The sequence below is a fragment of the Palaemon carinicauda genome, chromosome 21 (genome assembly GCF_036898095.1).
Source record: "Palaemon carinicauda isolate YSFRI2023 chromosome 21, ASM3689809v2, whole genome shotgun sequence".
In the NCBI taxonomy this organism is placed as follows: domain Eukaryota; kingdom Metazoa; phylum Arthropoda; class Malacostraca; order Decapoda; family Palaemonidae; genus Palaemon; species Palaemon carinicauda.
In genome coordinates this window covers 127157690-127172284 of record NC_090745.1, presented here as the reverse complement: position 1 = coordinate 127172284, position 14595 = coordinate 127157690, and the positions used below count along the sequence as shown (strand labels likewise).

Sequence of the window (14595 nt, the reverse complement as noted above, 5' to 3'; positions counted from 1 at the left end):
TCCTCTAGGAGTGAACCTTCTACGTCTACCTCACGTAAAGAAGGTACACCCAATCCCCCACGCTTTTCGTCTGACTGCCTTCAGACTTTCGAAAGACTCTCAAGAGCTAGGGGCTTTTCGAAGGAGGCAGCCAGAGCGATTGCCAAAGCAAGGAGAACATCCACTCTCAGAATCTATCAGTCTCAAGGGGAAGTCTTCCGTAGCTGGTACAAGACCAATGCAGTTTCCTCAACCAGTACCACTGTAACCCAGATTGCTGACTTCCTGTTATATCTAAGGAAAGTAAGATCCCTTTCAGCTCCTACGATCAAGGGTTACAGAAGTATGTTGGCAGCGGTTTTCCGCCACAGAGGCTTGGATCTTTCCACCAACAAAGATCTACAGGACCTCCCTAGGTCTTTTGAGACCTCAAAGGAACGTCGGTTGTCCACTCCAGGCTGGAATCTAGACGTGGTCCTAAGGTTCCTTATGTCATCAAGATTTGAACCTCTCCAATCAGCCTCTTTTTAGGACCTCACATTAAAAACTCTTTTCCTCGTGTGCTTGACAACAGCTAAAAGAGTAAGTGAGATCCACGCCTTCAGCAGGATCATTGTTTTCACATCTGAAACGGCTACATGTTCCTTGCAGCTCGGTTTTTGCTAAACGAGCTTCCTTCACGTCCTTGGCCTAAGTCGTTCGAGATCCCAAGCCTGTCCAACTTGGTGGGGAATGAACTGGAGAGAGTACTTTGCCCAGTTAGAGCTCTTAGGTACTATCTAAAAAGGTCTTAACCTTTACGAGGACAATCAGAAGCCTTATAGTGTGTTATCAAGAAACCCTCTTTTCCAAGTTCTAAGAACTCAGTTTCTTACTATTCAGGCTTCTGATTAGAGAAACACATTCTCATCTGAAGGAAGAAGACCTTGCTTTGCTGAAGGTAAGGACACATGAAGTGGGAGCTGTGGCTACTTCAGTGGCCTTCAAACAGAGCCATTCTCTGCAGAGTGTTATGGATGCAACCTATTGGAGAAGCAAGTCAGTGTTCGCATCATTCTATCTCAAAGATGTCCAGTCTCTTTACGAGTACTGCTACACCCTGGGACCATTCGTAGCAACGAATGCAGTAGTAGGCGAGGGCTCAGCCACTACATTCCCATAATCCCATAACCTTTTAACCTTTCTCTTGAATACTTTTTATGGGTTGTACGGTCGGCTAAGAAGCCTTCCACATCCTTGTTGATTTGGCGGGTGGTCAATTCTTTCTTGAGAAGCGCCGAGGTTAAAGGTTGTGATGAGGTCCTTTAGTATGGGTTGCAGCCCTGTATACTTTAGCACCTTTGAGTTGATTCAGCCTTCCAAGAGGAACGCTGCGCTCAGTAAGGAAGACGATCTTATTAAAGGCAGAGTAACGGTTCAAGTCGACTTCCTTACCAGGTACTTATTATTTCATTGTTATTGTGTATAACTGATTATATGAAATACGGGATACTTAGCTATCCTTTAGTCTTGTACACTGGTTTTTCACCCACCCCCCTGGGTGTGAATCAGCTACATGATTATCGGGTAAGTTTAATATTGAAAAATGTTATTTTCATTAGTAAAATAAATTTTTGAATATACTTACCCGATAATCATGATTTAATTGACCCACCCTTCCTCCCCATAGAGAACCAGTGGACCGAGGAAAAAGTGAGGTGGCGTCAACAACAAGTACTGTAGTACCTGGCCACAGGTGGCGCTTGTGAGTACACCCCCTTCTAGTATAGTGATAGCTGGCGTGTCCCTCCCGTAGAATTCTGTCGGGCAACGGAGTTGACAGCTACATGATTATCGGGTAAGTATATTCAAAAATTTATTTTACTAATGAAAATAACATATTTTGACATATTTCAGACATTTGCAAGTTTAGCAGGTAAACTGGATTTGACGACTCCTCGTGATGCATTTATTACTGCCCTCTGCAAGTCTTGCCTTCCTCCTCATTACACGTTAACTGTACTCAATAATGCAAGTGTGGCAGCAGCTGCTTCATCATCTTCAATGAACAGAGGTCACCAAAGGTCTCCTAGTACCGAATCGCAACATCAGTATTATGATTCTGAGGTTTGTTTTTGTTATCTTTTATAGAGTTTATTTAGTTTTCCTTTTTCTAAATTATATGTACGGTATGAAGAATAGTCAAATAAATATGATGGTCTGTTTTTAAATATAATGATAAATCATTTAGGAAATACAGGGGGAAGGAAAGTGATCTCCTTCACGGCAATAGCATAAATTAATCTTATTTTATTGTTTAATAGAAGATAATGAAATCAGCACAGTATTAGGATTCTGTGCTATGTGCATTATAGCTTTCAATGTGAAAGGTCAAGAAATTCTCAGTGCCCGAGAAGTGACAGGAGTTGATAGGGATAAAATAGAGAAGAAGGACTGTTCAATGGAGAAAGGTCAGACCCTAGAAAAGGTAGAATATTTCTGTTTACGGGGAGGGTGCTTAATTATCAAGCAGGTATAGAGAAGACAATTAAAGAAAATGAGTAATAACAGCATGGGATATTAATAAATAAAAGGGTAAAAGTAACCTTTCAGTGAGCAAAGAAAACTTTATGATGCATACATAAGGCATGTACATTTCCATGTCACAGATTCATGGCCACTGACAAAGAAAAGGGAGGCTATTAAGAACAGGTGTGTTCACAAAATTCCAAGATTCTTAACTTGAATATTTCAGGACCATCTGTATGCATATCACCGAGAGATGTAGTGTTTAGAGACCAGAAAATAGACAGCTCTCAAAGAGTAATATAAATGTATCGTGTGATAGGAATTGGAGGGGAGCAGTTAGTAAAAGAAAATGAGCATGTCAGTTGCTGGATGAAGACTTATAGGAGGGCCCTGTGCTTCATGGGAAAGGGATATAGATGAAAAGCAAGACCAGATGAGAATTCAGACATTAGACAGAAGTAATTTCAAGTCTTAACCCCATTTGTTTGTCCAGGTGTAATTGATATCTAGATTTGTGTATTATTAGGCTTTCATAGCATAGTCAGAGAGAAAGTGTACTCTGTACTCTAGATTTCCAGTGGTAACTTAAGTTCTTGTATCTTAGTATGATATTCATATGCTGTTTATAATGAGATGATGATGATGTATAATGAAGTCTTATTTACAGGTACGACATCAAGTTGTAGCAGTGGGAACGGCTCTTGCAACTCCATCCCTTCCAGTTGGGGCGCAGCAGGGCCCAGTGATGCTAACTAATAAAAACCTGCAGTGCATGCGAGCTACTCTTTCCATGGCACATTGCCATGGTGGGGTATTGGGAGCTGCCTGGCATCTTCTCTTGACAACATTACAGCATCTTGTTTGGATACTTGGACTCAAACCATCTACAGGAGGTAGTTTAAAGGTAAGGCACAGGTTTAGGTTTTTTTTTTATTTATAGTAGGACCAATAGGTTATATACAGTTATATTATTTGAAAGTTTCTTCTATTAAATTATGCAAATTGCCTGCTCATTATGTGTATAAATTGCACTTTTTATTCCAGGACTAATTATGTTTAGGCAAAATATAGTTGTTCCGTAACCGAAATACAAACCACGCTATTTACAAAGGGTATTACTTTTAGCGCAGCTGAAATAACGAGCCAATAGTTTTTAACGAGGGTTAATTACCCCCGCGCTAGTTAGCGGGGGGTGGGGAAGGGTAGCTTGCTACCCCTCCCCCCTCCACACACCGGTGACTTGCTTCACTTCACTTTTGGCTCGGCGGTGATCAGACGTGTCTGTTCATCGCCTTCGTGACAGCCTTTAATTTTCTTCTTTTTCTTTTCAGCTTGTGTGATTGGTTGGAAGTTGACCTTCAGTTATTTTCTTTTATTTAATATGCGGACATGCCCTGGAGTTGCCGGCCGTCCTTGTGGGACTTTCATGTCGGACGTGATTACGGATCCTCACACCCTCTGCCCTCAATGTCGGGGCCGACGGTGCGACCAGGATAACATGTGCCGTGAGTGCAGGGAGTGGTCTGCCTCCCAGTGGGAGAGGTTTGGCCGTCGGCGTAAGAAGAAGTCCAAGAGAGACCGTTCTCCTCCGGGGTTAGCCTTGAAGGAGGAAGGTTCTCGGGACTCTTCTTCCGCCGCCCAAACCTCCTCCGAAGCTCCCCCTCGTCCGCCTCCTAAGGAGAGTCGTCCGAGTGGGAGCGCAGGCCCTTGTTCTGTTTCCCTACCTTCGGTGGGGGGAGAGGGCGTCGCATCCCATAGCGAGGCGGTTCCCCCTACTCCTCCGGGGGAGGTTATTGATAATAATGCCTTATCCAGTGATGATCTTTTACAGATTTGGTCGTCCCTGGGGCTTAAGGGCTTGCCCTCCAGGGTCGCTCTTATTGACCTTGTCTCGTTGGGGGCCGCTGTTAAACAGTCGCCGGTGGTAGCGGAGATAGACCCTCTGTCTATTGTCGACGTCGTGGTGACAGAGGCCTCCGACGTGGCTGGGCCTTCCGACGCAGGTGCTGTTGCTGGTGATGGTGCTCTTGGCTCTCCTCCTCCTTCCGTGCATCCTTCGAAGGGGGAAGTGAGTCCTTCGGTCTCGACTGCTGCCCAGCTTCCTTCTGAGGGAAGTGTTTTGACGGAGACTCCCCTTCGGAGGACCGATGGTCCCGACGATCTCCCCCGAGGCCGCCTCCGCCGTAAGGTTCACCGCCCTCTACGCCACAAGGGCCTCCCTTCCCCTTACAGGGGGACTAAGAGGCGCCTTTTTGGGTCTTCGTCCTCCGGGGGGGACTCTCCTCGTCAGCCTCAACCGACTGCTCCGCCCTCCTTGAACCTCTCTGCAGACCGCTCACCATCTCCTGCCGGATCTTCGCCTTCTGGAGAACTCGTCACCCGACGGGCAACGGTCCCTTCGGGGCTAAGGGATTCTTCCCTTACGCGAGCAGGGCCAGCGCACAAGCGCTCTCCTGCTCGCCAGCGATCTCCTGCTCGCCAGCGATCTCCTGCTCGTCGACGATCTCCTGCTCGCCAAGACTCTCCTGCTCGCCGACGCTCACCTGCTCGTCGGCTCTCTCCTGATGTTCGCCCCCCTCGCCAGCGCTCTCCTGCTCGTCAGCTCTCTTCCGAGCATCAGCGCTCATTTGAGGACCATCGCCCTGCGGTCTCTGACCACCCTTTAGTTCCTGCTGAACTCTCTGCTCACCATCCACCTGGTCCTGTGGCTACGCAACATCGTGCTGCGCGTGTGTCAGAAACACATGTTCGCCAACGCGTCAGCGATCTTCCCGTTCCTGCTCGTGAACGCGCCGCACCACCTGTCCTCTCACAGGACACACGTCGACCTTCTGCTCGTCAGCGATCACCAGCTCGCCAGCGATCATCAGCTCGCCAGCGATCACCAGCTCGCCAGCGATCACCAGCTCGCCAGCGATCACCTACACATGCTGCCCGCCATCGCACGACCCTGCATGATCGCCCGCTTACGCATGCTGCTCCTCATCGCACTACCCTGAACGATTGCCCTCCTGCGGATGCTGATCACCATCGCACCCTTTCACGCGATCATTCACCTGCGCATGCTGCTCGCCATCGCACAACCCTGCACGATCGCCCGCTTACGCATGCTGCTCCTCATCGCACAACCCTGAACGATCGCCCTCCTGCGGATGCTGATCACCATCGCACCCTTTCACGCGATCATTCACCTGCGCATGCTGCTCGCCATCGCACAACCCTGCACTATCGCCCGCTTACGCATGCTGCTCCTCATCGCACAACCCTGAACGACCGCCCTCTTGCGGATGCTGATCACCATCGCACCCTATCACGCGATCATTCACCTACACATGCTGCTCGCCATCGCTTACCATCACGCGGTCATTATCGCCAGCGATCTTCTTCACCTACGCGGCAGCACGATCCCTCGCCGTCGCGCCATCGCTTGCGTTCGTCGCCTCGGACACGTGTTCATTTACCTGCCCACCCTCACGCCCACTCGCCTGCGCGCCCGCGCGATCGCTCGCCTGCGCGCCCGCGCGACCGCTCGCCCGCGCGACCGCTCGCCTGCGCGCGGAGACTTAGCTGCCAGCCCGCAGGGAGGAGAACAGCAAGAGTCCGAACATGCCTTCTGGCAGGTCCTAAGCCTGATAAGGCAACTTAACAGTCTTACGGATCCAGTCATCCCCCCCCCGTGAAGGCAAAGACACGATTCTGGATGAAGTGTTTGACGTTCGGAAGGCCCCTAAGACCAGTGCAGCTCTGCCCTGGTCTCGGGGGCTGAAGAGTGCCAGAGCTAGGGCCAATGCTCAGCTCGCACTTCTTGCCTCCTCCAGTCGTTCCACTGCCGGGAACAAACTCATCCCTCCTCCTCGCCTTCAGCAGAGGAGGTATTTCGAGATCCTGGGTGAGCACAACCTCGCTCTTCCTCTCCATCACTCTGTGGAGGAGCTGGCGAAGGGAGTTCCCTTGGAGAAACTCTCTGCCCGGCAGGTGTCGTTCTCGGCGGCAGAGATCCTTAACCACGAGAAGGTCGCTAAGTGTGCCATGCAGGCCACTTCGTGGCTGGACTTCTGGTTAGGATCTCTGGGCATCCTATTGCGATCGGAGGACTTGTCCAAGGAGACCAATAGGAAGGCCCTAGAGACCTTCTTGCTCTCGGGCACCCGCTCCATCGAGTTTTTGGCGCACCAGGTTACCACCCTGTGGGCCAACTCGGTGTTGAAGCGTCGCGATGCTGTGTCCGAGAGATTCCATCCGAAGGTCCCCGCCGTAGATGTGTGTAGGCTCCGACATGCCTCCCTCCTGGGGGAGAGCCTGTTTGAGCCTCAAGACTTGGAACGAACGGCTGAGAGGTGGAGGAAATCCAGCACGGACTCCCTCCTCCACAGGGCCCTTACAACTCGGCCCTATAAGCCTCCAGCCCCGCCACAACAGCAGCAACAGCCTCGTAAGGCTCCCAAACAGGCACCGGCAGCTAAGAAAGTGGTGTCTAAGCCCCAGCCCTTTCCAGCCAAGGTCAAGAGGGGCGGTAAGTCCTCCAGGGGAGGCAAGACTTCTAGGGGTGGCGGCCGCGGCCGCAAGCCCTAGGGGTGGCAGTCCCCCTGCGTGTCCACCTGTGGGGGGATGCCTTCAGCGTTGCGTCCGCAGGTGGCAACATCTCGGGGCCGATGCTTGGACGGTCTCAGTGATCGGCCAAGGTTATCGCGTCCCGTTCACGTCATCTCAACCTCCCCTGACAGCGAATCCAGTGTCGTTGAGCTCCTATGTCATGGGATCGGCAAAGGGGCTGGCCCTTCAGGCCGAAGTCGAGACCATGTTCGAGAAGGGTGCTCTCCAGGAGGTCGTGGACGGCTCTCCAGGCTTCTTCAGTCGACTCTTTCTTGTAAAGAAGGCTACTGGAGGCTGGAGACCCGTCATCGATCTCTCGGCTCTGAACAGGTTTGTCAAACAAACCCGGTTCAGCATGGAGACAGCAGACACGGTCAGACTTGCGGTGAGACCACAAGACTTCATGTGTACACTGGATCTAAAGGATGCGTACTTCCAGATCCCAATCCATCCGTCTTCCAGGAAGTACCTGAGATTCTGCCTAGACAACAAGATCTACCAGTTCAAGGTGCTGTGTTTCGGTCTCTCCACAGCTCCTCAGGTGTTCACCAGAGTGTTCACCCTGATTTCAACTTGGGCGCACAGGAACGGCATTCGTCTCCTTCGTTACCTAGACGATTGGCTGATCCTAGCAGACTCGGAGTCGACCCTTCTTCGACACCGAGACAGGCTTCTAGATCTTTGCCAGGATCTGGGGATCGTGGTAAACCTCGAGAAGTCCTCTCTGCAGCCGTCCCAATGACTGGTTTATCTAGGCATGCTAATAGACACCAATCTCCACAAAGCCTTTCCATCAGACGACCGGATAGCAAGGCTGAGGAGGGTGGCGGAACCTTTAATCAGGCGAAAAGAACTCCCCGCCCAATCGTGGTTGCGTCTCTTAGGCCACCTATCCTCCCTGGCCCGTCTGGTTCCAAACAGCCGCCTCAGGATGAGATCCCTTCAATGGCGGCTCAAGTCCCGGTGGAATCAAGGATCCGATTCCCCGGACACTCTGATCCCAATGGGGTCTCTGGAACAGACGGACTTGCGGTGGTGGCTGGCCGACGAGAACCTGCGAAAGGGAGTGAGTCTTCTCGTCCTCCCCCCGGAATTGACTCTGTTTTCGGACGCGTCAAAAGAAGGGTGGGGGGCGCACGTTCTGAACCAGAGGGCCTCAGGCCTTTGGTCAGAATCAGAAAAGTGCCTACACATCAACCTGCTAGAATTGAAGGCCGTCTTTCTGGCCCTTCAACAGTTCCAACGGTTCCTGGCGGGTCACTCCGTGGTGGTGATGAGCGACAACACCACGGTAGTGGCTTATATCAACAAGCAGGGAGGCACTTTTTCGCAACAGCTATCCCATCTTGCAGTAGAGACTCTGAGGTGGACCGAAACCCACTCGATAACACTATCAGCTCGCTTCATTCCTGGCAAGAGGAATGTGCTCGCCGACAGTCTGAGCAGGGCTTCGCAAATAGTGAGTACCGAGTGGTCTTTGGATCCTCAGATAGCCAACAAAGTCCTGACTTTGTGGGGTTCCCCGACGGTGGACTTGTTCGCGACAGCCTTGAACTTCAAGCTGCCCCTGTACTGCTCACCAGTCCCGGACCCCAAGGCACTCTGGCAAGATGCTTTCCAGCAACGGTGGGACAACATCGACGTGTACGCCTTCCCACCATTCTGTCTGATGAGAAGGGTGCTCAACAGGACCAGACTATCAGTCAACTGTTCCATGACTCTAGTAGCTCCGCTATGGCATCACGCGGAATGGTTTCCGGACCTTCTGCAACTCCTGACGGAACTCCCAAGGGAGCTTCCTCCACGACACGAGCTTCTCAGACAACCCCACTCCGGTGTCCCTCACAGGGCCGTAGCCTCGCTTCGGCTTCACGCCTGGAGACTATCCAGCGTCTCCTCGCGGAGAGAGGCTTTTCGCAACAGGTTGCGGAGAGAATGTCTCGGCACCTGCGAAGGTCCTCTGAGGGAGTCTACCAAGCGAAGTGGAGAGTCTTTTGTGGTTGGTGTCGTGGAAGGGGTATCTCTCCACTCGATGCCACTATTCCAGCAATAGCGGACTTCCTTGTGTATCTGCGAGAAGAAATGCGCCTTTCTGTCTCGGCAGTGAAAGGCTATCGCTCAGCCTTAAGCTTGGCCTTCAGATTGAAGGGCGTGGATATTTCTTCATCGCTAGAACTCTCTTTACTCATACGTAGCTATGAGCTTACCTGCCCCCAGTCGGAAGTGAGACCCCCTCCTTGGAACGTGGTTCGAGTCCTCAGGTCTCTCAAGAGACCTCCCTTCGAGCCATTACGCCAGGCCTCCGATCGCCACCTGTCTTGGAAGACGGCTTTCCTACTCGCCTTGGCCTCGGCCAAGCGAGTTAGTGAACTTCATGGTCTCTCGTACGACATCGCCCATTCAAGGGGATGGGGGGAGGTAACGTTCAGGTTCGTCCCTGAGTTTGTGGCCAAGACTCAGAATCCTGGAGTGCCGGATCCTCGGTTCGACTCTTTCAGGATCGCGAGTCTCCGTTCTGTAACAAACGACCCAGACCAGCTGCTACTATGCCCAGTGAGGTGTCTGAGGTACTACTTGAAGAGAACGGCTGCAGTCCGTCCTCATGTGCAAGCTTTGTTTGTGAGCACAGGCAGGACAAAGAGGAGGGTCACCAGGAACACCATCTCTGCTTGGATTCGAAGGGTTATCCACCATGCCCTGAATCCTGACCCTCCTCCGTCACGTCGCCCTCGGGCCCACGATGTCAGGGGTATTGCTACATCCCTGGCCTTCAAGAGAAACTTCTCTGTGACGCAGGTACTGGAAGCGTCAAACGACCTTCACAGCCCACTACCTGCAAGACGTGACCCACAGGAGCCTCGATACGTTCTCTATCGGCCCTGTGGTGGCTGCACAACAGCTGTTCTAACCTCAGGCTCCTTTTTGGACAAGTAGCAGTAGGTTGAGGGCGTTGTTACCCGGTCTTAGTCTGTGTGAATGAAAGAGTATGTCTGACCCTTACTTCTTTCTTCATTCTCCCCTCTCTTGGGGAAGCAGCATCCTGGTCCTCGCATAGCTGACCTCGACCTCTGCAGGTAACCCATGCTTCTTTGTGCTCCTAGTATTAAGCTTAATACTGTTGCGTCTCCCATACCCTGACGAGGTGGTATGGGGAACGTCCTATCCTAGAATTCCTATCTGAAGGTCTCAAGGTCAACTTCATAGGACGAGTCACACTCTCCTCCTCACACTACTTATGTAGGCCACTCGTTCCTAGCGATGCTAGGAACCTGTGAGGTACAGGGGCTCCCTCTCTCTAGTGCTGCTCACTAAGGGATCGAGCCCCCGGGCAAGCCGAAGTCAGTAAGGCTGGGGACTTTCCACCCTTCCTAAGGGGTAAGTCACCCTTTGTAAATAGCGTGGTTTGTATTTCGGTTACGGAACAAATGACAAATTCGAAGATAATTTGTATTTTTCCTAACCATACAAACCTTAGCTATTTACACATATGTGCCCGCCATTCCTGACCCCCAAGTCAAGTCCTACCTCTAAGTGAAGTGAAGCAAGTCACCGGTGTGTGGAGGGGGGAGGGGTAGCAAGCTACCCTTCCCCACCCCCCGCTAACTAGCGCGGTGGTAATTAACCCTCGTTAAAAACTATTGGCTCGTCATTTCAGCTGCGCTAAAAGTAATACCCTTTGTAAATAGCTAAGGTTTGTATGGTTAGGAAAAATACAAATTATCTTCGAATTTGTCATATTTATTATATTGTAAATGGCCTAATGCCAGCTTATATATAAAAACCAAGCTATAAAAGAACAATATCATAAATGGCCAGTAAGTTTTAACTGGAAGGGGAGACCACATCCTCATATTTCACTTACTAACCCTTAATTTTTTTCATTCATTAAAATTTCTTGTTATTAAACCGTGATACTCTTTTATGTGTATTACGTTACATATGCTTTTAAGCAGCTGTAGAAATGAGAAGTGATCACTGTATGTATACAGGTATTTAGCCCTTAGAGGTATCCTAGGTATTTCAAAGTTTGCTTCTTAAATCTTTACTCAATTATTTGAGGAAATCTCCCTAAACTACAAAACAGTTTTGCAATAAACATGTAACCTTATAAGTAATTTTAGTACTGTATATGTTGTATAATATAGCAGAAGAGGTTACATGTTACTAAACAGGTATTCTACACTTTTCAGGCTGGTCGGAGCACTGCTGAAACCAATGCTGTTATTACCACCGCTGTGATAGCAGATTTGCCTGTTTTATCGTCTATGTTGAGTCGATTGTTCGAATCATCCCAACATCTTGATGATGTTGCTCTGCATCATCTTATTGATGCTCTTTGTCAGTTATCAAGAGAGTCAATGGAGCTTGCTTATACAAATAGAGAACCATCACTTTTTGCTGTAGCCAAGTTACTTGAAACAGGTGAGTCTGTTTTAAAAGGAAATCATGTCCTGGTTTCCATTCCTCCTTTTTCAAACCAGATGGGAAAAGTTCAAAGTTTTGATCCATGAAAAAAAAATTTACAATATTTACCACAGATATTTATGAGTTGCATAGAAATATGTAGAAGAAATGTAGTTAAAGGAGCAATTAATCTGTATCTCGGATGAGGAGCTTCATAATTTTGATGACTGATGATAAGGTGTTAGGGGTCAAGTTATCATCACTTTAATTTCTAGATATTTCCATCCTATTAAGATTTCTATCCACTTGTTTTAGGGGTGGTGAATCTTGGCCGAGTGGAAGTCCTCTGGAGACCAGTTACAAATCATCTCTTGGATGTATGCCAACACCCACACGTGCGTATGCGAGAATGGGGTGTCGAAGCTGTTACGTACCTAGTAAAGGCAGCTCTTACACACAAGCATAATCCTCCTCTGAAGGACAATCAGGTACAATATTATGAACCGAGTTTATAGAACACTCCAACTTTTAACTTTAGTACTACTAATCCCTTTAAACCACTTTGTACCATACATATGTAAATAGAGTTTATATTGTATTGCTTCTCTTCAATTCTTACAGAAACTCCAAACACTGTTGTTGTCACCATTGTCCGAAGTGTCACTTGTTGGGCATCCAGATGTTCGTCAGAAGCAGCTTGAGTCTCTATTGCACATTTTACATTCTTGTGGGGAACTGCTACACCATGGGTGGCCTCTCATACTCAACATTATTGGAGCCATTAATGACAATCATAGGTAATTGAGAATAAAATTGCTTGATTTTGAACCTCTTGTTTAAAAGTGCAAAAGTATATATATTGTGTTTTGATTCTCACTAGTATTTAGCTATAAGAGAATTGATTTTGCCTTCAATAGTACACTATTTTAAGTTAAGAAATGCTAGGATAGACTTTTAATAATCGTCTTTTTCCTTGCAGTGAACATCTAGTTCGACTTGCTTTCCAGTGTCTTCAGTTAGTAGTGACAGATTTCTTACCCCTAATGCCTTGGGCGTGTTTACCACTAACTGTAGATACAGCAGCTAAATTCGGCTCACAGACGCAAGAGCTTAATATTTCTCTCACTGCTATTGGTCTTATGGTGAGTTAAACTGAATGCTTGATGGTCTAGTCCTCATGGTTTATATTGGCATGAAATTATACATAATTGATAAGTTCGCTTATTACAAAAGTAATTTTTCTTGCTATATATTATGAAAGAAATGTTGCTTAGTGGAGTCAGTGTTATTTTCATGAGCCCTGAAGATATTTGTTTTCTCTTTTGTTGGGTGTGTCCCATGATTCTATAGACCTTACACTTGGTTTCAAAACTGACAAGTTGTCATTGCCGTTGTTTCAATAGACCATTGCAAATTATTGCCAGTAACTATTAACCTTTATATTTCCCTTTACAGTGGAATATTTCAGATTACTTTTACCAGAATCAAGAAAAACTCCGGGCTTCTTTGACATCTGATAATCAAGTCTTTCCAGATTTCCCAGGGGTACCAAATATGCCTCCATTTGATAAATTATGGATGTGCCTTTATGCTAGGTTAGGTAAGTTATCGCATATGAAATAGCCCTTTGATGTAGCTTTTTAACCTGTTTTTTTTTAATAGAAGCGACAAAGTTTAAATCTGTTGTGTATAGAAGAAATCATCAAACTGTTCATACAACAGTTTATGTAGGTATTGACTGCCCATGGGACAAGTATTTTTCCCCTATTAGATCTGTAGGAGTACCTAGCATATTGCTTCATATATTATGTTTTTGTTCATTTGATTTTTATACATCTGTATACCATGGTTCCTAAGAAGGTTAGTGATACTGATAAACCAAGAAGAAAAGTTTGGAATTCTATGATAAAATTAAAAAAAACTAGACCATATTCGAACAATATCTTTCCTCTTCTTTCACCTTCTTCACCACCTTTCACATAGCCCTTCAAATCTCTGTATTAAGGGTAAAGCATAGTGAGAATTGAAAAGATAACTATTCCTGTTGCCCTATTCATTTGGAGTGTGATCATATTTTCAGTTTGTTTTTTACCTGATTGAATTTTGTACTTATTTTACGTTGTTTTGTGATAGTAGATTCATCTATACAGTATTTATAGGAATGTTGTAAACTCATGAGAAAGCATTTATGTATTATAAAGTGGTTCTAATTCTTCCTTTTATATTGCAGGAGATCTCTGTGTAGATTCTAGGCCTGCGGTTCGTAAGTCGGCTGGTCAAACATTATTCTCAACAATTGCTGCACATGGTGCATTACTTCACGACCAAACATGGCAAGCAGTTCTCTGGCAGGTAAGTGTTTTATTTGTGTTGTAAAGCATCAGACACTGTTGATGATGTACATTAGTGGAATACATACATATACCAAGGCATTTCCCCCAATTTTGGGGCTAGCCGACATCAAAACAAATGAAACAAAAAAAAAGGGGGACCTCTCCTCTCTACGTTCCTCCCAGCCTGACAAGGGGCTCAACCGAGTTTGGCTGGTACTGCTAGGGTGCTACAGCCCACCCTCCCCCGTTATCCACCACAGATGAAGCTTCATAACGATGAATCCCCTACTGCTGCTACCTCTGCGGTCAACCAAGGCACCGGAGGAAGCAGCAAGGCCTACCAGAACTGCGTCACAATCGCTCACCATTCATTCCTATTTCTAGCACGCTATCTTGCCTTTCTCACATTTATCCTCCTATCACCCAGAGCTTCCTTCACTCCATCCATCCACCCAAACCTTGGCCTTCCTCTTGTACTTCTCCCATTAACTCTTGCATTCATCACCTTCTTTAGCAGACAGCCATTTTTCCATTCTCTCAACATGGCCAAACCACCTCAACACATTCATATCCACTCTAGCTGCTAACTCATTTCTTACACCTGTTCTCACCCTGACTACTTCATTCCTAATCCTATCTACTCGAGATACACCAGCCATACTCCTTAAACATTTCAGCTCAAACACATTCAATTTCTGTCTCTCCGTCACTTTCATTCCCCACAACTCCGATCCATACATCACAGTTGGTACAATCACTTTCTCATATAGAACTCTTT

At 47.6% G+C, this 14595-nt stretch overlaps 1 protein-coding gene across 3 annotated transcripts in view; it reads left to right on the top strand.

The window, feature by feature from the left end:
- Positions 1–14595, top strand: part of mon2 (Mon2 homolog, regulator of endosome-to-Golgi trafficking) — a 185045-nt gene that overhangs the window by 103374 nt on the left and 67076 nt on the right. For all 3 annotated transcript variants that reach the window (XM_068345406.1, XM_068345405.1, XM_068345407.1), the window contains 8 exons: positions 1876–2085; positions 3155–3391; positions 11271–11502; positions 11800–11972; positions 12106–12281; positions 12464–12626; positions 12940–13084; positions 13715–13836. In XM_068345406.1, coding sequence (XP_068201507.1) covers positions 1876–2085; positions 3155–3391; positions 11271–11502; positions 11800–11972; positions 12106–12281; positions 12464–12626; positions 12940–13084; positions 13715–13836 — 1458 coding nt within the window. The remainder of the gene's footprint in view (positions 1–1875; positions 2086–3154; positions 3392–11270; positions 11503–11799; positions 11973–12105; positions 12282–12463; positions 12627–12939; positions 13085–13714; positions 13837–14595) is intronic.